At 47.3% G+C, this 24,877-nt stretch overlaps 1 protein-coding gene across 1 annotated transcript in view; it reads right to left on the bottom strand.

The window, feature by feature from the left end:
* The window catches only part of LOC113960783 (CBP80/20-dependent translation initiation factor-like), a 196,488-nt gene extending 172,053 nt beyond the window's left edge, over positions 1–24,435 (bottom strand). The window contains 2 exon segments of the mRNA XM_027670535.1: positions 21,348–21,431; positions 24,256–24,435. Of these exon segments, the coding sequence (XP_027526336.1) occupies positions 21,348–21,431; positions 24,256–24,435 (264 nt within the window).
* Between the last annotated feature and the right edge of the window lie 442 nt (positions 24,436–24,877).

Below are 24,877 nucleotides of genomic sequence, written 5' to 3'. Positions count from 1 at the left end.
ACAGACATGGTATTTGCTCTCAGACAACTGCAGGAGAAGTGTAGGGAACAGAACAAAGGTCTTTATGTAACCTTTGTCGACCTCACCAAAGCTTTCGATACTGTGAGCAGAAAAGGTCTTTGGCAGATTTTGGAACATTTAGGTTGTCCCCCCAAGTTCCTTAAAATGATCATCTCACTCCATGAGGATCAGCACGGCCAAGTCAGATATGGTAACACACTTTCTGAGCCCTTTCTAATAAAGAATGGTGTGAAACAAGGTTGCGTTCTTGCACCAACCCTATTCACAATCTTTTTCAGCATGATGCTCCAAAGGGCCATGGCAGACCTCGATGATCAGGACGGTATCTACATTCGATATCGTACTGATGGAAGCCTATTCAACCTAAGGCAACTGAAGGCCCACACCAAGACCTTAAATCATCTTGTCCGGGAGCTGCTTTACGCTGATGAAGCCGCCCTTGTTGCCCACACAGAAGCAGCCATGCAGCATTTAACATCCTGCTTTGCAGAAGCTGCTGAGCTCTTTGGGCTGGAAGTTAGCCTAAAGAAGACTGAAGTTCTCCATCAACCTGCACCTCAGGAAGTCCCCCATCATCCCCATATCACCATTGGTCAATCAGAGCTCAAATCAGTCCAGCAGTTTAATTACCTAGGTAGCCTCATCTCCTCGGATGGTAAGATTGACGGGGAGATAGACAACAGGTTAGCAAAGGCATATAGCGCTTTCGGAAAACTCCATAAGAGTATGGCATAATAAACACCTGAAGAAAAGTACAAAGATCAGTGTTTACAGAGCCATAGTGCTGTCTACTCTCTTATAAGGTTCCGAATCATGGGTCATCTACCGCCACCACCTGCGTCTCCTAGAACGCTTCCATCAACGCTGCCTCCGTACAATCCTAAACGTCCACTGGTCAGATTATGTGACCAATACATCTGTTCTAGAACAAGCAGCAGTCACAAGTATTGAAGCCATGTTGCTGAGAACACAGCTGCAATGGGCAGGGCACGTCTCCAGGATGAAGGACCACCGCCTCCCTAAGATCCTGCTTTATGGTGAACTTGCCACCAGCTGCCACAAGAGAGGAGCCCCGAAGAAAAGATACAAGGACTCCCTGAAACAACATCTCAGCCTTGGCCATATTGACCACCATAACTGGTCTACTCTGACCTCCAATCGGGAGGCCTGGAGGCACACCATCTATAACGCAGCTGTCTCCTTTGAGAACACATGTAGGATCACTCTCGAGGGAAAAAGACAACACAGAAAGAACCGTGTCTTGCAGAATATACCATCTAAGGAGTCTTTCTGTTGTGCCTTTTGCAATCGGATATGTCTATCTCGTATTGGCCTCATTAGCCACCAGCGTGCCTGTAATAAATGTGGCTAGAGCCTTCCTTAATCTTCGTTCGCGAAGCCTAGCCATGAGTGAGATACTAACACTGTCCAGAGAATTATTTCTTCAGTTTTAGGCAACGATGTGATAGAGCTGCTGCCATGTAGGGAACATGTCCCGAGGTGCAACGGGTAGGCACCGAAGCTAGGGGACATGCGCAGAGCCAGACCCTCCTATTGGTTAAGAGTCACGTGGGATCAAGGTATAAAGGACCGCGCGCTGTTTAAATAAATCTCTTTGTTTACCACCTCACAGAGAGCGTGCCATGATTTCTTTATTATATAAAGGCAGTGCCACGTGCACGCTACATATGGCGACCCCAGAGGGGACCGAATCTACATTAGACCAGATATTTTAAAACCTGTAGCAGGTTCTATCGGTAGGATCTCCGGTTATCATTTTAGTTTTATAAAGTGGGAGTCCTTTTACCGAAAAAAACATAGACGTCTGTAAACGTTGCCTTGGGGGAGTCCAAGGAACGAAATTTGAGCTCAAAAAAAGATAGGTTAGTGCACAGAAAAAAGGAAGAAAGAAGAAAGAAGAAATCGCCGAGAGATCGGAGCGGGCGGGCACCGGAGAAAGCGGAGCAGACCGAAACAACATCTCAGTGGTGAGTGAGCTGAAAGGCAGCCTGCGCGGCCAGGACTGCCCCCCGACCGGCAGCGTGACCGCAGCCCGGACCCCCGAGCCGCGGGACGCGCCGAAATCGCGGAGAAACCCCTGCCGCGCCACCGCCGCCGCCGCAGCTGAAACAGCCACGCGGACCGGCGCCGCAGCTGCCCGCACCACCCCAGCCACCCCGCCCGGACCCCCGCTTTGGCTGACTGCCTAGCAGAAAGCCCCCAGCTCCACGCCGCCCGCCTCCCCTGCAAGCGTTCGCTGCCCCCTTCTCCGCCCCCCGCCCACAAGCCGCGCGGGACAGGGGAAGGCACACCGAACGCCCGCAACACCCCGACTCTACCTCGCCTAGCGAGCCCCCGCCACCACCTTCTGCCGACCCACGCATGCCTGTAGCTACCGCGCGAAGCCTCAGCGTAGAGGAAAAACCCCCCCGCAGCGCCTAGCGAACCGCGGGACACCCGGAGCCGCTCCCCACCGACCCCCGGCCGTCTGTAAGGACTGAGCCGACCCTTAAAATTGGTAAAAACCGCCGAAAGCCGCCGCGAACCCACAGAGAACCTGTTGCCGCTTTTGCCGCTTTTGCCGCCGCTTCCCCGCCGCCACCGCCACGCCGAGCCGCCACAGCCGCCGCGCCAGCAGCCGCGGAGAGGAGCAGGACCCCGCGCCGCAGCGCCACGAGAAGCCGCCAAACCGCCGCCGCAGCCGATAGCAGCCCCGCGCCGCGAGAGGACCCCGCGCCGCCGCTGCGCCGAAGGGACCGCCGCCGCCCGAGCCGAGCCCCGAGCCCGCCCGAGCCGCGAGAGGACCCCGCGCCAGCCGCCGCCGCAGCAGCCCCGCGCCGCGAGACGACCCCGCGCCAGCCGCGTGCCACCGCTGTTTGCAGCCGCCGCCGCTGAGCCGGGAAACCAGCCGACCAGAACCGGGAGTAGCCAGCCACTAACTACGCAAAGAACTTCTGCCCGCACGCATCCAAACCGCCGCAAAAAGGTAAACTGAAGAACCTTTTCCTCACCGCAATTTCAAAAAAACACAGATTCACCACACACAGCCCACGAAAGGACAACACAAAAACATAACACCCATAAGCACCCCCCCATAATACTACTCGCAGTAGCCGCCCCACTTTTAGGCGTAGGGACACAAACGCCCAAAGTCTGGCGGGGGGGGAATGGGAGATGTTCGTGAATTGAGCACTGAGTCAGAAGCCCAGGGCCAAAAGGCACACGGGCCGTTGGGAGGGGACAGAGCCTGAAATGCGAGATCCCCACTCATGGGACCATCGCAGAGGGCTCCGTCACGGCGACCGGGGGGGCAAGCCAGCAGAATCGCCCCCCCGTCCCGCGGATGACCGCCGCCCACGTGTAGCCTCATGGGCGCCGCCATCTTGCCCATTAAAATGCCTGGGTACTGAACTGTCTCTTCCGGTCCCTGAGCCGCCCCGCCCCACCCATAGGCGCGAGGGGGGAGGTAGCCCCGCCCCCTCGCCGCCTCCGACACCCGCCCACACCCCCCCACCGGCAACCGAGGCTACCGCAGCCACGGGGAGGGGGGGAAGGGGGGAGGAGGAGGAGGGATTCTCAGTAGTTCCGTCGGGAAGCAGCAGGGAGGCAAAAAGGGAAAAGTCGGATAAGAGGTGGGAAAACGGGTAAAGCAGTTCAACTGGGTGGCCTGAAGGATAATCGGGCATACCCAAATGAATTTAGCCAAAGCCACACCCCTCAGCCTGAGCCCCTACACGGAGCTATTCAAAGGCTGAGGCATTTGGTAAGAGATAGTGGCATATCCCTAAATGATGCCTCCGGGTATCCGAGGGCATCAAATTCCATCCATTTTTCCACCTCACATGACACAGAACATGTGCACTGCTTATCTGACTTTCGGGAGAATGGTGCCAATAACACACCAAACACCCCAACTGATATAACAGTAAATCCATTGACTGGAGAAGGGAGACACAGCACAGCAGGTGCCCAATTGAATCACTCCCGAGAAAAATACAAAGTAACAATCACACAGGCACTGAGAGCCATGAGAAGGCTTCTCACCACAGACAAAAACAGCAACCTGCCCAGCACAAGAGTGTTACACAGTCATGCTGAGCAAAACTCACGACATTTAAATTGGCTGCGGACTGCTTTGCGTAGGCAAATTGAATACAATGAGGCCAGAGAGATGCTGTATAAGCAGTTGGCTTCTGATAAGGTGAATGCAAGCTGTGAAAAGGCTTTGCAAACCCTCTCTGGAGGGGTTGAACACAGCACCACTGAGCTGGTTCAACCTTACCAAAGGATTGGCTCTGAGAAGCACCAATCTGCCTCTCCAGCTGCGGCCCTAGAAGCCCAGCTAGGAATACAAAAAGAGGCCAGACTTAGAGCAAGTGGTGTCAGGTGCAGTAGCACTGACCGCTCTCAAGGAGATTACATCTGGAGACCCCTTTGCAGCAATGCCCCAAAATACTCTAATGGCAAGAAATGGGCTGAGTTACACCCAGGGTGCCGAGGGCGAAACAGGTGCCTTGCTGCCAGCATCGCCCTGCTTGTTGCCGTCCTGCTTGCTGCCTTCTGTGCCACAGGCTTTCAGGTGCCAGAGAGGAAGCAGCTCGAAGCAAGCCCCAAAGCGACAACAACCAGCCTAGACAATGCCCTTATATACTGCACACCCAAGAAAGGTGACAGATGGAGAATGCTGCCAGACTCTAGAGCAGTAAGCGCAGTCATAAAGCATGTAAGAGCACAGCAGCATGGACTGCCTTTACCCGATGTGCTCCCAACGAGTTGGCCGCTATTGGTAACTGATTCAAAGACTTGTTCCTCTACCACCTTCCTACACCCTGAGGATGTTCCAAGGCTTGCCTGTCCCATCATGGCCTTGTGCATGGCCCGTGCAAGTATATTGCTGGGCTGTCTGTCCTCAGGAGATGCAAATAGCCAAGCAAGATATCAGACAACCACGATACACCCTCATACAGGTAGCATACCAATGAGCATGGCCACAGAAAATGAACTGCCTTTTACTCTTACTGCTCTAATCCAAAATGCCCAAGATGTAGGGTTACAGCTTGCAGCAGAGAAAATGCAGCAACCGTTACCCTGGACTTTCCTTGGACAAGAATTCACGCAGCAAAAGGATTCTCCACAACTGCTGCAGCTCAAGGTAAAAAACACTTTATATTTACACGAGTTGCAAAAGCTTCAAGGGGCAACAAACCGGTTAAGGCCTATTTTAGGCTTGACCACAGAGGAGCTACACCCTCTACTTCAGCTGCCAAAGGGAGACTCCAGTCCAATGTCTAACAGGCTACTGATACCGGAAGCCAAAAGTGTTAGACATTTGTACCAAGGCAATAGAGAGAGGGATAGGCAGAGGGAGAAATCCTGAACTACAAATATGCCTGACCCTCATTCCCAGCAAGTGTCAACTATTAGCAGCCTTGTTACCGTGGGATCAGACTGAAAAAGACCCACTGCAACTTCTAAGGTGGCTAATTTTGCCCCATGTACCATCTAACACTGTGTAGACTGTTAATGAGATGTATGTAAAGCTTGTCATTCAAGGCAGAGAAAGACTGCAGAACTGGAAGGAGGGGACCCTGCCTTTACCACCATCGACTTGCCAGCTACGAAGGACAATTTGGATAGGATGCCAGCTGAGGACGCAAGGTTCCGAGCTGCCTTAGCAAGCTTTCATGGTAAAACTTTAATGCATCTCTCAAAACACAGGTTGTGGGCAAAGACAACTAATCTACCTTCAAAAGCCACGGCCAGATGCAAACACGGACCAGTGAAAGGCTCCAGGGCCTTCACACCTGCATCTGGAAACAGCATAAAAGGCTGTAATAACTCAGGTAAAATCCTGCTACAAAAAAAGGGAAGGACAGACGCAAACCACGAACCACAGCTGTGCAGGTTCTGGAAATGACCTCGTCTATATTGCCTTGGGAAAGTTTATTAAGTGATCTTTGAATGTTATAACTGATTTCTGTTATGTTGCAAGTTGATGCCTCATCTTGAAGGTTTGTTTATTTGAGATATCCTAGTGCTTACTTGTTAATTGAAATGCGTTCTGTTTGGTTTCTTGTGAATTACAGAAGGTTTGGATTTTCATACACATGCATACAAAGTAACACAATGACAGGTAAGGGCCAACAACTGATAAAGAACTAAGTGACTGACAAAATAACAACATTTAACATCATATCTAAGGTCTTGAAGCAAGCGAAATTGTCTAGTTCATTTTTCCATCAGGACATAAGATCCTTAAACAGACAATTCAAATAACACTCAATTAGCTCAAGACTCCATCATGTCACGCCCAAACTGTCAAAAAATCACAACAATGCCATCTCAGAATGCATTAACCCCACATGGTTAATTGCAAATGAGATTGAGCAAACAGATATCACACACATCTCTGAAATGGACATACTATGATATGTACATGTAACAGTAGGTATATACCAGCACCACGTAACCTACACAACACCCACTGCAGAAAAGGCCAAAAGTGTGAGACACTTTGACTTAGTTGCCCAGCAACTATTGGTCCATAATAGTCACAGTAAAGCAGCTATATCTCCTATCAAATAGGAAAATTCTTATGTCACAAGTGTTCCACACTCACTCATTACACAGGTAATTACACAAAGAGCACACGACACAACAAAACAGTGTCAACTAAACAAAAAAGGGGGGAGAGAATCTGTATAGCTAAAAGAATATCTGTGAAAAACCATGTATGTATTAATTTTCAAATTGTGACAAGCTGGAAACATGTGAGTAAGAAAGGTAATACAAACCCCAGGCTAGTGTACCTCTCCCAAAACATCGGTTATGGTAAAGGATTTGGTATCTGGGCAGTGGACGGAACCACTAAATCTGATTTGGGATAGAGGCTACGCTGGTGAGTCTGAAGAAAAGAGTTAAAATGAACCCCTTCCAGGTCTGTTGCACCCCACAAGGTACAAAATCACATCAGCAAGAACCAGAATGACGCAGAAGTTATAAGAAGGTTATGTTTATGTTTAAGGTTTACTTAAGGACGACCAGTGTGGCAAAAAACAGTTTATAAAAACCCATGAATGTGTGTGTATGATGCGTGAGTTGATGGCCATCAAAGCGAATGAAAGTATGAATGAACATGAGTGTTGTATGTCTGGACAAATATTGAAACACAAAACACCTCACAAATAACAATACCTCCGCCACAAGGTCATTTAAGAGAATTTAGTTTTGCTAAGCTTAGCCTGTTTCTTAATAAAGTTGTACTCCCCAGTTATTTAAAAACCTCAGGTTAATAAAGTTTACAAGTTTGCACGGTTAGGCCAAGGCCTATAGGTTAATAAAGTTATTTCTCCAAGTTGCACTACCCTATAGGAATATAAGAAAGTTTTAAAAGGTTCACAATAGGACTATAAGAGGCCAAGGCAAGCAGTATGCTGGTTCATTGCAAGCCTTGGTAGTTTATAATGTACTGTTCTGATTGTTTGCGCTGTTGCCTTTGTAATGTTCTCGTGACCTTCTTATACAATTAGGAAGGGGGAGATGTAGGGAACATGTCCCGAGGTGCAACGGGTAGGCACCGGAGCTAGGGGACATGCGCAGAGCCAGACCCTCCTATTGGTTAAGAGTCACGTGGGATCAAGGTATAAAGGACCGCGCGCTGTTTAAATAAACCTCTTTGTTTACCACCTCACAGAGAGCGTGCCATGATTTCTTTATTATATAAAGGCAGTGCCACGTGCATGCTACACTGCCAGGCCTGTCATGTACCAAGAGCTCTGCTGGCTCTCTAAACACGTACCATACCAGAAGTCTTTTACTTAGTGAATTGCAACAGCCTAACAAGGGGAACGCAAATAAAGTATTATATAAAATCTTCCCATAGGGTCTTGTAATAACCAGATAATATAGAAATGATAAAAAAAGTGTTTTGCCATTGTTTCTGCATGTCAAAACTTCCTACCAAAAGTTCTCTGTCAGCCTTCCTTCCAGAAGCCCTTACCAGAACTTCCTGTCAGAGTTTTTTCTGCCAAAGATCCTGCTATCATTTATGGTTATCATATCTCTTTGAACATCTGAATAGAGCTATGTGCCAAGAAACCATGCACAACCTCCTTTAAACACTATAAAAGTTGAGGAAAAATTTTGGAAAACTAGGGAGAGGAAAGGGAAAGAGAGAACCGATTACCAAAGCTGAACCTCTCTCTCCCCGCCTCCCACTCGTCTTTTCTCTGCCACTGCATGCTGCCTGTCCACCACCGGAGACTGAAACTCTGCCAGCCTGGAGAGAACTGAGACCCCCCATGCCACATGCATGAGTTATACTTTATCCTTCCATCCTTATCATATTTCTAAGGGCCGAAAGGTACTGCTCACCGAGGATCGGAACCCTGCAGGACCGGGACACAGTTCAAACGTGAGCGGCAAAGCCACACACATCCTGTCTGCATTCCAGAGAACTAAGTTGCTAAGACCTCTGCGGCTAAAGAGATAACATCAAAAAGCGGTAGAGAAAGAAAAAAGAAAGGCAGAAACTGCTCTTTCCCCCCTCCACCATCTCAGCAGAAAGATCGTTTTTGGTGGTAACTTTCCTATGCTTCTAAACGTAATCTTAGCTTTTTCCAACTTTTTCTTATTTTTTTCCTCTTTCTCTTTGGATCTCTTACATAAAATAAAAATAACGGGTTTTGGTATCAACAGATAACTTTGTTTGAGTTTTAATTTTGCTCGGGGAATATTTGAATGTGAAGTTCTTTCTGCAACATTTAAGCACATCGTACCATTTTTTTAATTTGATGAGAAAAATAAGATATTTTGTCAAAAGGTTTTACAGGAGTAAAATACAACCAAGAAAAAATATTTCACTAAAACACTCAGTACAAAAACTCATTCCACAGAAAACACCCACTACAAACAATCAGTATACCAGCTTTAGTAAAACACAATCCATTGGTTTTAAGTTACCCACAAGAGAAGGAAAAGAGTAAAAGAAGAAAACAGATTAAAAGGGAAAAGAAAGAGAGAAGAAGAGAGAGGAAAGGAAAAATGGTTACCCACAAGATCTGATGGTTCACATGGTGCAGGCAGTTGGAGAAAAGAAAGACAGAGCTCACATGCAGTCTCGTGTATTTATACAGTTTAGTTTTCCCTCCCAGGCAGGATATCCGGTCAGTGCCTTCCAGGCCAGAGTGAGGTGTGCTGTAGCCAACCACAGGCTCCAGGGGCGTGGTGTGGGTAGGCTACCAGGCAGGTCTGCCTTGACTGACAGCCCAGCTACATGGCCTTCAGCTCTGCCATGTGCTTTGCATGGGCTCAGCCATGTTGGCTACATGCCATGTGTTCTCAGCAGGCCTTACCATGTACCTGCAGGTCTAGGCCCAGTCCTTCCCACCACACGCACTGATATGGTTTGAAGCTGGCTCCCTGCCAAATCTCCAAACCTCACCACAACAGCTTCCCCCTCCCCCCTCAAACCAAGGGAGAAGAGAGAAAAAAAAACCAAGAGAGCCGAAACGAGAGAGAGAGACAGCTAAAACAATTTATATATATATAAATATATTTACACTTATATTACAGTTATATACAATTGAAATATATGTACAATTTCCAAAGGAAAAGGGAAAGGGAAGGGGGGAAGGGAAAAAAGGAACAAAACCAAAATAAAATATACACGATCACTAGCCCAAGATCTAGCAATTAAAAGAATTAGCAAAAGAATATCTTACTACTCTCCTTGGGACAACAGAAAGTCATGCTGGAAAGACCGCCGGCAACCTCCACCTCCCAAGGTCAGCAAGGCCTTACCAGGCCTCACTCCCCAACCTGACAGACTCAAACAGCAGGGAAACCTGCACCTCCAAAGCCGCCGGAAGGAAAGAGAGGGGAAGGCCTTTCCTCCTTTCTTCTTATACCCCAGCTTACATAAAAATCTTAGGGAATACCGGGTAAATCTGGGCACTTCCTTGGTTACAAACTGGTCATCAAGGAAGGCCTAGACTAAACTACCACACGCACTCACAGTGAGTTGGTTCCGACCCATATCAATAATTCAGTGAGATTTGGATCCAGTATCTCACAGGTCTTTTTGGGAAAAATAAAATCCAAACATAAAAGGATTTAAAATTATTCCATTACCTAAACTTTCCTCATTTATAGAGGCAATATGATGCTCAGATATTATCTTGCATACCTCAATGGATTGGTCTTCACCCCAGAGGCTCACATGATGCTAGCAGACCTTCTGGTGGGTATTGGTCAAACACAGCAGGGCTTAACAGAGCCCAGCCATGCCATGCAGCAAACAAAAGTGTTCACAGTAGGAAACAAGAATTAGAGATGAACTGAATGTAATTGTGAGGCCAGGATTTTCTCAGCACACCAGGAGTTCACAAAATGTAATTCATGAGATCCTCTATCAGCAGATCATCTTGCAGCGACCTGCATAGAGAACTGGAAAGACCAGAGTAAAAGGTTTCCAGCAGAAATTCTCTCCAGTTTTAAGCCACTGCTTTGGATGGGATGCACAAATGCCAGCCTATAGGCACTGACCCCTCATATAGTCTCCCACTGCTGCTAATAGCAGATGTCTCACCAAGCAGTGTAAGAGCAGGACTCTTTCCCAGAGATACCCAACAACATCAGAAAAACAGCAATTTAGTAATATCCTGGACTGCAGGTTGCATCAAGACACCTTATTTTTACCCTTTAATTGCACATTTTCCAGGAATTGCTCTGAGCCCCACACTTATACAACATCCTGTGGATGCTTATATACACATGTATTATATATAAATGTCTATATAAATGTGTCGGGGGAGACAGCAGGTCTGTCAGCAACCTGAAACTTATCAATGAAGCAATCGACATTTACCAGATCACAGTATACCCCTGAAAGGAGGATGACACACAGACTGCAGAGGAATGTAAACAACTCTAAGAAAGTATTTACTGCAATGCTGGACGGAACAAATGTAATGCAACCGGGACCAAAGGTCACCAATGAAAATGTGTACAGTGTCACCAATGAAAGTGTGTACAGTGTCTTCTGCTTGAAACTTTAACCAATTATGTTGTGGCACGATAGCATATGAAGAGTATAAAAGAAACACTTGAGAGCAATAAAGTTAGTTACGTTAAGCCTTGACCACGACTGTTGTCTTTGTCTGTGTCGCACTTTGTCCATCTCAACAGCAACATAAATGCGTAATACAACTATACAAACACAACCCCCCCTTTCTTTTATTTGCTTTAACCTTGCTGGATCCTACAGACAAGAATTTCAAAGGCATTAGGTACTTAGGGATGGGGAGGATAGAGGGGGATTTTCAGGCATGGGAAAGTCAGCTTCCCCTCTAGGTTCTCTTATAACTTTTATGAAGCTTATTACTTTTGAAAATGTGGCCCTGGAGTACTCTGCCTTCACAGAAAATGAACCAGATGCTGAATATATTTCCAGTACTAACCTAGATTTCCATATAAATGCCTTTTTGGATCATCAGATTAGAGCCATGTGAGGCATATCATGGTCACCAATACATAACCCACATTTTCACAGTACCTGAAGCCAGCAAAAATCTCACATCCACGTATTTTTCAACTAAGGTTGGTGCATATTGCACAACCAGCAATGCAGAAATCTAAACTGGAAATAAAACAGGAAAATTAGGAATTCAGTTTTCCTACCAAAGCCATAAAAAACTGCAACAAAAAAACCCCAAACAACATCCATTGGGAAATAATTAGGCAGCTTTTTCCTTAGCAAGTTTGAAGAGTGATTGATTCAAGACAAACACCTTATTAATGAATTCATTTTTTTTAATGTTGAAAGCTACTAGTGAAAAATCAACAGCCAGAAATGGTAATAAACTGCACCTAGTCCTCGCCAGCAGCATTTCACTCACATATCAGCAACAGCAAGAAAAATGCTTGCCTGGACAGAAGAACAATAGCTTGCAGCTCCTCTTTGGTGCCAAGGAAAATTTGTTATTTACTGTTAAAGGAAGCCAAACATGGAGAGAGGTAATTATTAGCTCTGCTGCAGGTTGGGAGAGAGACCAAACACAGGGAAAACAGCTTGGGCATCAGCTAATGGTATTTGTATATAGAAAACAAGCGCTCTGTTGGAGGAGATAAAATAGGTTTAATTCCCAGGGAAAAAAAAAAGAGAAAAGAAAAACAACAAAAAGCCCCACATAAGTTGAAACAAAAGAGCGCATGGCATGGCAGATGAAAGATGTCAAGGCTGCGTTGATTGGAGTCAGGTAAGCATCACTCACTCGTGTATGACTCCTGCATCCTCCTGTGGTACTCACCAGAGACTGGCACATTAGCTGAGCCCTTGGGTGAAGAGCCAGGGACCTTCTTCCCCAGGGTAAGCACCTGTTCCCATTATCACCTTGAGCAACCCAAGGAGGCTCGATGGAAACAGCCAGCTTCCTAGCTGAATATCAAGCAGCCGTCTGTGATGCTGGGAGGGAGCCTGGATGAGGTTTTGCTGATAAATATTTCTGAGCAGATCAAAACTATAATAAATTAAATACACAATTCTGTCTGGCACCTTCAGAGACTCATCTGAAGCAGCATCTCCATACAGCACACACCTTCCTACACAAAAAGATCTTGTCTTTGTTGGGTGCAGGTGTTGTTATAGATACTCCCATCATCCTTACATCCAGGTTCATGACAGAGAGGGAATGCATGAGCCCCCATCCCACAGCCAAGCAGCTTCCATCATGGCTCTGTGCAGGAAGAAATTGTACCCAAAATTAATGCTGCAATAGGCACTGCTCTGACTGACACAGCCTCTTATACACCCTGCAAGGGCTCCCAGGCTTCTTCTCATGGATCCCACAAGTGGGACTGAAGCCTGGAGGACATCAAGGCAAGAGCACCAAAACCACCAACTTGAAGCCCCTTCTCCAGGTGGGACATGCATCAGCCACAGCAACTGCAAATGCCACTTCACCCTTTCCTCAGCCACTTCAGTCTCATATCTCCTCAGGCAAATGCTGTTCTTACAGAGTTAATGGTCTCATGGTGGCACAGCAGCTCCTCAACCAGGTGACAATGGTCAGACCCATGCCTCCACTGTATCCAAGCCTCTCCCACGCTGGTGCTCACATAGAGGAGGGACATCCACTGTTGCATTGGGTCTTTATATAATAAAGAAATGGAGTCTGCTCCCAGCTCAGGTGGTGATCAGAGAGAGTTTATTTCAAACTCGATGCTCTTTTTATCCCTTAAAACCGTGTGACCTTGTGACCAATGAGGTTATCGATTCCGGCGCATGTCCCCTGGGCTCCCCTGCCCTGGGTGCCTCCCCTGCACCCCTGGACACGCCTCCTACATCACCCCCTTCTCAATTATATAAGACGGTCACAAAAACAGTGCAAAAAACAACAGTGCAAACAATAGCACAGTACATTATAAACTACCATAGCTTCGCAATGACCGAGTACATCACTTGCTTTGGCTTTTTAAGAACTTATACATCTATTGTAAACCTTTTAAAACCTTCTTATATTTCTAAGGGGTAGTGCAACTTGGAAAAATAACTTTATTAACCTAGGGACCTTAGCCCAACTGTGCATAGACTTATATTTAGCGAGAAGACGCAAAAAAGGAGCTCCAGAGTCAAAGACACACCCTCATGGAGGTACAGTCAATGCTCCGTTTATTGCAAAAATCACACACAGTATATAGGGTCCTACAGGGTTCACACACTCTATCCTAACTCTCTATTGGTTACATCCGTTTTCACACACTATAGTTATAACTTTATTGGCTCACCTATCCAAGGCACACACTCTGACATTTCCAGGCCCTCCCATCCTCTGGTTTTTAACACCCTGGATAACATTCTTTCTTCTTGTTTACCTCCATGCAGTTTTCTCATATCTGCTGCTCAAGGACACACATCTGCTCAAGGCACACGGTTCTCATCATCCTGCATGTAGGCTGGATTGTGCAGGCAGGCCTGAAGCAATATGTTATGTCCTGTATTGTCTAAAATACTCTCAACACTTATAACCTTTATTAATCTGAGGGTTTAAATAACTGGGAAATTCAACTTTATTTCAAAAACAGGGTAAACTTAGCAAGCTAAATTCTCTTAAAGTGACCATGTGGCTGAGGTAGTGCTATTTTTGTGAGGTGTTTGGTGTTTAAGGTGCTTGTATAGTCAAACAACTCTTATTCATTGACACACACATTCACTGACGGCCGTCATTCCATTCATCATACACACACTCATGGGTTTTGTATAGACTCTGCATTTTGCCACATTGGTCATCCTCGAATGTAAACCTGAAACTTAAACATTATTACTAAAACATAACCGTTCTATATCTTCTGCGTTATTCTGGTTCTTGCTGCTGTGGTTGTGTACCTAGGCAGGGTCTAACACACCTGGAAGGAATCCATTTCAGCTCCCTTCCTGTAGCCACACAGGCATAGCCTCGCCCCCAAGTCACGAGGTCCACCGGTCCTGTCCACTGCCCTGAAATCAGATCTCTTACCATGACTGGTGGTTTGGGAGAGGCGAAAGCTTGCAGCCTGTGTTGCCTTTCGTGCCTGCTTTTTTCGGCACTGTCACAATTTAAAAAATTTATAACATACGTGGCTTTCCACAGACTCTCTTGCGGGCTACAGACTGATTCCCCCCCTTTTTTGTTTTGTTAACATGTCTTTTAGGGTGCGATGTGCCCTTTCAACAATTGCTTGTCCGGTGGGTGAGTGTGGAATACCTGTGGTGTGAGAAATTCCCCAATTTGACAGGAAGTTTCTTACCTTTTCTGAAATAAAAGCTGGTCCATTGTAGGTCTTAATCTGTTTTAGGGTACCAAGGGTCGCAAAACAACTGAACCAGTGTCTTATTACATCCTTGGCCTTTTCCCCAGTGTGCGCTGTGGCAGTTATGTATTGTGAATGGGTGTCAACTGTGATGTGTATGTATTTTAATGTACCAAATTCGGCTATGTGTGTGATATCTGTTTGCCAAATCTCATTTGCTATTAACCCTCTGGGGTTAACACCTTCCTGAGATGGCATGGGTGTTATTTGCTGACAGTCTGGGCATGACATGATGATGTCTCGAGCCTGATTGAGTGTTATTTGAAATTGTCTCTTCAGTGAATGCGCGTTCTGGTGGAAAAATGAATGAGACAATTTCACTTGCTCTAAGACTCTAGGTACGGTGTTGAACATAGCTGCTTTGTCAGCCTCCCGGTTCCCGTCAGCTATTGGTCCTGGCATTTCTGTGTGTGATCTTGTGTGCATTATGTAAAAATCAAACTTTCGGTGGTTGACAAGAAACCATACAGAACGCATTTCAAACAACACGTGAGGGTTAGCGACATCTCGAAGAAACGAACTTTCGAGATGGGACACTAACCCTGCAGCATAACAGGAATCTGTAACAATATTAACAGGTTATTCAGAAAACTTTCCCAAGGCAATATGTATAGCAACCAGTTCCAGAACCTGTACAGAACCCTGGTTCATGGTCTGTACCTCTCGTTCCCATTGTCCTGTATCAGGGTTTACCCATGCCACTGCAGCTTTTCAGGTCCGCCCAGATGCGTCTGTGAAAACCGTGAGGTCTTTCACTGGTTCATGTTTGCATCTGGTTGTGGCTTTTAAGGGTAAATTACCGACTTCTGCCCACAGTCTGTGTTTGGGGAAATGAATTGAAATGTCACCATCAAAGTTTGCCAAGGCAGCCTGGAATCCTGCATCCTTGGCTAGCATCCAATCGAGGTTGTCCTTTGTAGCTGGGATGTAGATGGTGGCAGGATCTCTCCCATCCAGCTCCTGTAGTCGTCCTCTGCCTTTAATGACAAGCTTGGCAAACATTTCATTAGTAGTCCACACAGTTTTAGGTGGTGTGTAGGGCAGAAACAGCCACTCTAGGATTTTCAGTGGATCTTTTTCAGTCTGATCCCACTGAAACAAAACTGCAAATGGCTGGTACCTGCTGGGTACGAGGGCAAGGCAGATTTGCAGTTCAGGATTTCTCCTTCTGCCTTGCCTGCCTTCTATTGCCTTGGCACAAGTATCTAATGCCTGCTTTGCCTCTGCTGTCAGAGACCAGCTAGACGATAGGTCTGAGTCCCCCTTAAGCAGCTCAAATAGAGGGTGTAGTTCCTATGTGGTTATGCCTAAAATAGGCCTTAACCAATTGATGGTTCCCAGAAGTTTTTGCAGTTCGTGTAAAGTTAAATTGTCTTTTACCTCGAGCTGCAGTGGCTGTGGAGAAATTTCCTGCTGTGTGATTTTCCATCTAAGGTAAGTCCAGGGTTGCGATCGCTGGATTTTCTCTGGAGCAACCTGTAACCCTGCATCTTGGACAGCATCAGTTAGAGCAGCAACAACAATTTGCAGTTCACTTTCTGTGGCCATGGTAATTAATATGTCATCCATATAATGATATATGATGGCTGAGGGAAAACGCCTTCTAATGGGATGAATAGTGTTTGCCACTACCGTTTGACATACTGTCAGACTATTTTTCATCCCCTGAGGAAGCACAACCCAGTGATACCTTTGCATGGGCTGTGCATTGTTCAAGGCAGGGATGGAAAAAGTAAACCTTGGTGCATCCTCAGGATGTAGGAAGATGGTAAAAAAGCAGTCCTTTAAGTCAATTACCATTAGTGCCCACTGCTGGAAGCATAGCAGGTGAAGGAAGTCCAGGTTGCAATGCTCCCATAGGCTCTATGACTGCGTTTACTGCCCGTAAGTCCTCCAGCATTCTCCACCTGCCACTTTTCTTGGGGATGCAAAACACAGGAGTATTCCAGGGACTGGTTGTTGGCACAGTATGACCTGCTTCAAGCTGTTCCCTTGCAAGCTCTCTTAGATGTACTAGCCGTTCCTTTTTCATGGACCATTGATCTACCCAAACTGGCTGTTGGCTTTTCCAGACCAGTTTAATTGGTCCTTGGGACGGCTGGTCAATGGCCCCTATTGAAAAACCTGGCTGCTTGCAGGAGCAATTTGCATTACTGTGCCAAACTGTCCAAGAACATCCCGTCCCCATAGTGTACACGGAATGGGAGCAACAAAGGGAGCTATTTTGGCTAATTGTCCTTCTGGTCCCAAGACAGTGCGGATTTGAGCACTCTGTCTGGGCCTTTGTGTGCCTCCCACCCCTTGAATGGTTGCAGCTGGGCTAACAGTGGGCCAGTTAAGTGGCCATTTGGAGTCTTTTATGATGGTAACATCAGCTCCCGTGTCCACAAGGCCTGTAATTCTGTGCCCATCAATTTGGCACGTCATGCACAGCTGTGTGGCTGTGATGGCTGTTGCCCAGTAAATTTGTGGTTGGTCTGTGTTCCCGAAGGCCCCTGAACCCCGCTCCCCCTCCCCCGCAGGCGACGCACTGTAGAAGGGGATTAGTTGGGTGATTTTTTGTCCCTTAAGGATGAAACAAGGGGGTGAAGGGGTCCAGGCCGTTATTTGAATTTCACTATGAGAGTCAGAGTCTATTACTCCAGGCAGCACAAATAAACCCATTTTGGTGGTGGAAGGTCTCCCAATTAGTAGTGCATGCACCCCTGGGCTAAAGGGACCCCAAAGCCCGGTTGGGATTAGTACTACATCTGTGGAAGTTATGATGACTGGTTCTCGGTTGGATAAATCCAACCCAGAGCTGGCTGAGGTGGAGGGGCACAAATCTCAAGCCTGTTCCCGTGAGTTGCATTTATTTGTTGTACCGGGGCGGGTGACAACGCCCCTCGCTTCCAGTTTTTTGGCCCCCTCCTCCCGTTTGGGTACTTGTGGGATGCTGTTGCAGAGGGTCTCTTTGGGCAATCTTTTTGAAAGTGGTCAGGGGCACCACATATATAGCAACCACTTTTGGGTCTGGCTCCTTCCTGCACTCTTAGCTGGGCACTCAGTGCTGTGGCTAGAGAGGCAGACTGATGTCCCACAGAGCCAACCCCTTGGCAGGCGCGAACCAGCTCAGCAATGCTACAGCTCTCCCTTTTAGGAAGGGCCTGCAAAGCTCTTTTACAGTCTGGATTCGCGTTCTCAAAAGCCAGTTGCCTGTAGAGCATCTCTCTGGCTTTGTCATGCTCAACCTGCCTGTTTAAAACAGATTGCAGCCGATCCAGGAATTGAGAGTATGCTTCAGTAGAACCTTGTAATACTTTTGTGAATGACAGGTTGCTATCCCGGTCTGAAGTGGGCAATTTCCTCATGGCTCTCAGGGCATGTTTGGCTATCACTTCATATATTTCTCTGGGGTAACCAGACTGAGCATCTACTGAGCTGTAGTTCCCCTCCCCGGTTATTTGGTGTGTTGTTATGCCTGCTTGTGGGTTGTTAGCATACACAGAGCAATTCTCCCAAAAATCGGTTAACCAGACGCTGTACTGAGTATTCGTAAGAGTTACTTTCAGTAAGGTCTTCCAATCGTGTGGTGTAAAAACATAGGTGGAACTCAGTGTCTCTAAATACGCAAGGGTATTAGCCGAGGACACGCCAGTTTCCCTTACCAATTGCCTCAATTCCTTTGTCAGTTCATATGGCAGAGGCTGGAATTGAGGGGGCTGACACTGGCAGAAAATGATTGGGCATGCTTGTATAACTTGCAAGTCTCCCACTCGAAATGTCTCCTCCTGACACAGTTCCCACCTGTCAACTGATCTTCCCCTGTTTGCCTCCTCTCTCCCTCCTGGTGGAACCATCCCTGGTCCCTCCTCCTCATCCCCCCATGCCGCACCCCCTGTGGCCCCAGTAAACCTGGTTCCCTGTGGGGGGGTGGTGGTGGGTGATGGACACAGCACGGGGGAGGGGCCCTCCCCCCCCCATGCCGGCGGCTGGAGCGGGGTGGCACTGGGGCCTGAAGAGACGGATCAACTTCCAGTCCGTTTGGCGCAAAATATGGTTGCGCCCATGCCGGCGCACGTGGTCGCTGATCATCTACGGTGCGAGGTGGCAAATAGGCTGGGATACCCCCCTCATCGCTGCAACGGGGCCCCCTACGCTGATCCCATGGGCTGGGATCCCGCATTACAGGTTCCGTTCCCTCCCGGAGACCCGTGTTCCAATGGCTACCGGCACCCGACCCGTAACTTAACTCACGAGTGTTTCCCTCCCCTCCCTGTAAACCCCTTGCATTTCTGTTTCTACGCATAGGATTCGGGTTGCGACTAGCAGTGTGGGTGGGGGGTGGTGTGTTGGTGTGGGATGCTTGTACTGTCCGCTCGTGGGCTCTGTGTAATGCAGACATTATGATTTTCCAGGCTGAAATGGCGTTATTAGCTTGGGGGTCTCCTCCCTGAGCTTTCAGTTTCATGAGGTTTCCAATCTTGTCCCATATTTCTATGTGCAGAGCTTCTACAAGTGGCAGTTCAGGCACTGCCACTTTAATGAACTGTACAAGCTCTGTTAATTCAGCCCTTGTGGCTTGTATATGGTAAGGTCTTAGCAGGATATACAATGCGTCTGTGTCTTGTGAAATCTCGGTAGAGAAAAAGCTTTCCATGTTTTTTTACCTTGCTCTTGCCGCTGTCGGTGCACGTGTGCGGAGGGGTCCTTTGTTTAGCGACTGCTGAGTTTTACTTTCGGTTTCTGGATTGGCTGTTCTCTCGCGGCTTTTTTCTTTTCAGCATCTCTGGCAGCGTCTGCTGCTGTCCGGGTCTCTGCAGTTGCTGCTCCGACGGTTTGAGGGTGGCGGCAGATGGCAGGGGGATCTCCCAGCGCAGTAGGTCCTGCAGCGGCGGTGGTGGTACGTGAGGTTCCCTTACGGTCTGCGGCGCTTCTGACGGCTGGTTCAGCGGCGCAGATGCTGCATGGCACGCACGGGCCAGCAGAAGGCGGTTGCAGGCTCCCACGGTCCGCTGGGTGGGGCGGGGGCTCAGGCACGGTGGCGGGTTTTCGCGGTGCGGCTGCTACAGGTCCCGCGCGGCTTCTAGCGTGGGCGCAGGGCTCGTGAGCGAATGCGGGCAGGCAGCAGGCTGCACAGAGCTGTGGTTCTTCTCCGCTTGGCAGAAAAGTGTGCCGGTGCGGGGTTCGTGGGGTCTCACGGGTGGGCTGGGGGTGTTCGGGCAGCAGCGGCGCCGCTTTCGCACGCTAGGTGCTTAGCGCATGGCAAGCGGTGGCGGCAGGGGCTCCCGGGGGGTTCCGCATGCTCCGCCGCTTGAGTTTTCTAGCTGCAGGCTCGCAGACACTCAGGGAGCAGCCCCGACCACGGTGTTGGTTGCTGAGGCTGCTTTTCAGTTCCACTCACCGCTCAGATGGTTGGTTGACCCTACTCTGCTTTCTCCACAGTTGCTGTCCTGGTTTCTCGGCTTCTTCTTCTTCTTTTCTTCTTTTTTCTTCTTCTCTGTTCCTGTGCACTTTTCCTAATATTTTTTGAGCTCTCTATACTAACTTGCATTTCTCAGTATCGGCTGAGACAACGGATTAAAGACGTCTAAGTTTTTCGGTGAAAAATTCACGTATTCCAAAATGACTACGATAACCAGAATTTACCGATGTTCCCCTGATTCAGGGAGTTCTATTCTAGCCTAATGTAGGTTCTAAGTCCCTGTGTTAGGGTGCCACGTGTTGCGTTGGGTCTTTATATAATAAAGAAATGGAGTCTGCTCAGGTGGTGATCAGAGAGAGTTTATTTCAAACTCGGCGCTCCTTTTATCCCTTAAAACCATGTGACCTTGTGACCAATGAGGTTATCGATTCCGGTGCATGTCCCCTGGGCTTCCCTGCCCTGGGTGCCTCCCCTGCACCCCTGGACATGCCTCCTACAATCCACCTCTAACAGCGCTTGGTAAATATTGTTCACTGATGTTCACACCATGTACAACCACCCAAACCAATGCATATCTGGCTTCTGTCATTGCATACCTAGCACAGGCTCTCAGCATGAGCAGTTTTGCTTCTCCCAATTCACTCTGTCAGCTATTTAATCCTCTTCCCTACAACACCATCCTTGGGCTGCAGCACATAACCAAGAAGCCCAGCTACACAAAGATCCCTCATCCCAGCTATGTCTCATACTTCCAAGTCAGCTTTGATGCTCCAAATAGGTTGCTTGCACAGGTGACAACAAGAAGCTCTTCAGCATAAAATGGGACACTCCATATTTTTTTCCCCTTTATCACAGAGCAATAAGCTCCTGGTCAAAGCATCCATCCTCACAATGGGATGTTGCTCATCTCCTATGGTTTCAGTGGGAATGAGCTTTCAGATGCCAAGCAGAGGGACGTCTCCCCTTTTACAGGAGAGGGAAAGTTGGCAGCACAGGCAGGATCCACGCTGATGGATGAGGCAGTACAAGAAAAAAAGCAAGGGTTTGGTGAGGAAGAGCTAAACACAACCCCTACCTGACTGTGTTCATGACACAACGAGCCCTTCCCTTGGGATGGGGAACAGCTGCCAACAAGCTGCTTGCCACAATCTGCTGTCCACTGTAATAGGGATAAAAAAGGGATTGTGTAAAGTAATAGTCAGGTTGGGGAAAGCTGCTGTGCCAGTCCACAGTGCACAGCAAGCACCATCCAGCTGAGGGCATCACAGTATGTGTGCAGCACTCCCTCATTTTTGAGGATGATCCCAAAAGCTTTGGCTTGGAAACTCTCCACCTGCCGACAGCAAGCAGAGGGAAGATGTAGAAACAATTGCAGGAAGGCACCTAAAATGATGCTTTGCAATAAAATCCATCCCCAGTATTTCCTTGAAGACTCCATCAGTGTTTGGTATCTCAGGCATATGGTATGCACCAAGGTGCCTTGACTAGATTATTCTTTTCTATGGAGTCTTCCATGAAAAGTTGGGAAATTTCTGCTTTTCCCAACTCCATTCACTTCAGGGACAGATATGAGCCCTGAGCTGCCAAAAAACCTGTTTTTATTTTAAACAAAACAGAAAATGGAGCTCAAAGTTGCAGGTTTGTCCACTACTGTATGCAGCAACTGTGATGTGCCACCTGGATGGTAGCGCTACTCTCACACCGTCTTCGCCCCATGGTGAAGGACATGGGCATCAGGGGACTTCCTGGCCATAGGGGATCATAAGCTGCTTAGGACAGCTTCCCCCAAGGTGCCTCCAACCAAAATAATTCAGTTTGGGGTAATTTGGTTTTGGGGTGTTTTTTTCCCTCAAAGAGATGAAGGGCTGCATCATACTGGGGAAAAAAATAATATTTTCAGTAGACAAATATGAAAGATGATGCTTAATCCTAAAGTCATTTTGTCAACCCTGCCAACAAAGTTGAGACTGAACCTCGGTGACCAGCCCCATTTCCAAGGTCTTTCATCCTGGAAGTGTTTGGCTGCTCCAGAGAGACTCACTGCTTGGATGCCATCACCAAGGCCGATGCATCTAGAAAATGAAAAGTCAATTCCATACAATCAGCAACCACCCGAGAGCTCCTTGACAGGTATGGATGAGGCCACAAAATAAGAGGAGGAGCCACCAATAGAACTGCCCATGATTCCTAGACAGCTCTGCCCTCATTGGAGAGCTCATTTTAGCTCATAGATGGGGGACCTCAGCTTCCTCTCATTAAAGAGCTGCTCATCACTCTCCTGCCACCTCTGCTGACCTACCTGGAGAAGCTCATGATGCTATCATGCTTGAAAGCCTTTTGCTAGACCTGTGCCTATCTCCTTTAACAATTTTGAGTGCAACCATGTGCCTGGGAAGATCTCCCAAGGTACAGTTCAACTATTATTATGTCTACAGCCAAAAGAAAATTGCATTTTTCCTCTGACTTTCCTCTTTTTCCTGGTGGAAGCAAGGTTGGAGACATCTCAACCATGGGAACATCCACACTTTGGAATTCTCTAGACTAGTGATGAATTCAGCCCCTCTGTGAGTGGTGTGGAGGATGAAGCAGTATAAAATGAGCCTTTCCTTCCTTCCCCTAGCACGGAGAGCAGTTATCCAGGGATGTGGTACCATCTGCGCATCTCACACACATGGGTGCGTGGATTTATCCTCTCTCAGGCAGGAAAAACATTATTACAGCCACAAAGAAATGAACTGCAGAGAGATTAAGTAACTTGCCAAACATTAAAGATTAAGTTGTCAGCAGAACCTCACAGTTAAAAACAATTTTCTTGGTCTCAGTCCAGTGCCTTCCCCCTAAACCCATTCTTTTTCCTCTGGCTCTTGTGAAGAGGCAACATGCCACCTTCAATCAGGTTGACTTCTACCAGGGTTACTTCAGCAAGCTTCAGGATATGCAAGTGTTTATTCCTTGCTTTGCTAAGAAGTGATCAGGAGGAAAAAACCAGAAATTAAAATTCCTGCTTATTTCTTAAACAAATTTGGGATATGAGGTGGGAAAAAAATACCTTTGGGAAACGAGAGATAATTCCTTCTTAATACATCCTTTAAGACAGTGAACTGTAGTGACTGCAGGAACTTCATGGTTGCATGAAACACGTATAGGACAGTTGAGTCTGCAGGATGCTCTTCTTGTGCAAAGATTTGGTTTAACTTGGATCAATCAATCAGTGAAGTACTTATGTCCTGAAGGACTTTATGTATTCATAGAATCACAGAATCCTGTGGGAGGCGACTGGGCTGTGGACAGCTTGGGCCTTGAGTTTGAGCAGTTGGAGCTACTAGGTTGTAAAGGAATGTAAACATTGAAGTGAGAAGAAGATAAACAAAGAAGACGGAACTACTGAGCCACAGAGGCAGCCAGACATCCTAAACTGTCTGCTGAGTCACCATGAGATGCAGAAGCTATAGAGCAGCCAATCTTGACATGTTTATGTAGTAAGGGCACCAATGGTAGTGAAACACGCTGGCTAGGGGAGACTATAAATTAACAACGTTTGTATGAAATAAAAGTGTTTCTGCGTGAAATCCCAGTGTGGTGTCCGTCCTGACAACAACAGAATCCTAGAATGGTTTTGGTTGGAAGGGACCTTCAAAGATGATCTAGTTCCAACCCCCTCGCCTTGGCCAGGAACACTTTTCACTAAACCAGGTTGCTCAAAGCCCCATCCAACCTGGCCTTGAACACTTCCAATGATGCACCTTGAGACCATAAAACACCATAACCCAGTTGGCAGGAGAGTTCTACTAGCTGGTTAGAGACCTCATATATATAGCTGTACAAGCAAGTTTCTCCAAATCCAGTGTTTTATTACATCTTGCTTCACATCCCAACCCTAGAAAAGCTGCTTCATCTGGACGTGCATCCCCAATCCAGGCTGTAAGCCATCAGCATCCCCCAGCCCCTCTCCCACCCCACAATGTTGCCCTTTGCCCACCTACCTGCAAGACATGGGACTGTGTCTTCTCGCTCTCGCCATCCCCCTCCACTTTATCCATCAGCAGCCCCTGAACCTGGTACTCCAGGACATAGCTGTCAATGAAATGCTCCAGCTCCTCAATCTCCTGAGAGTGGTTGCTCCCTGCCTCTGAGGAGGCTGATGCCACTGATGAGTTCTCCATCCCTTCAGGAGAGGCGTTGAGAACAGAGAGGGCCTGAGAAAGCAAAATAAAAAAGGGTAAGAAATTATTTCCCAGTAATTATAAAAAGGTTAAAAAAACAGCAGCCAAAGCTTATCAGTTTCCATGTACAGGATGCTTTTTGCTGTACATCTGCATTTCCAGTAACATTTATAATAATGCTAGGTGATCACATTTAGAGTTTTCATGAATGCAAAAAAAAGTCCCATTTCTGTAATATTCCTACATCTAAGGACAACAGACAGTTTCCCTGTCCTCCTTAAAACCCAAACTACTGAACGTCTCCAGACACATGCACAAGAAAAAAAATTAAAAAGCTTAATTTAAAAAACCCATGACATTAGCTGTGCTGGATAAGAGTGAGAAGATGGGGATAATGGACAAGGGTGTGAGGAAGAGGATGATAATTGAAAAGCTTCTCTAG

This window comes from Neopelma chrysocephalum, unplaced genomic scaffold (assembly GCF_003984885.1).
Source record: "Neopelma chrysocephalum unplaced genomic scaffold, ASM398488v2 Primary Assembly neopelma1_96887, whole genome shotgun sequence".
Classification (NCBI taxonomy): Eukaryota; Metazoa; Chordata; class Aves; order Passeriformes; family Pipridae; genus Neopelma; species Neopelma chrysocephalum.
This window is presented reverse-complemented; position numbering and strand designations above follow the sequence as displayed.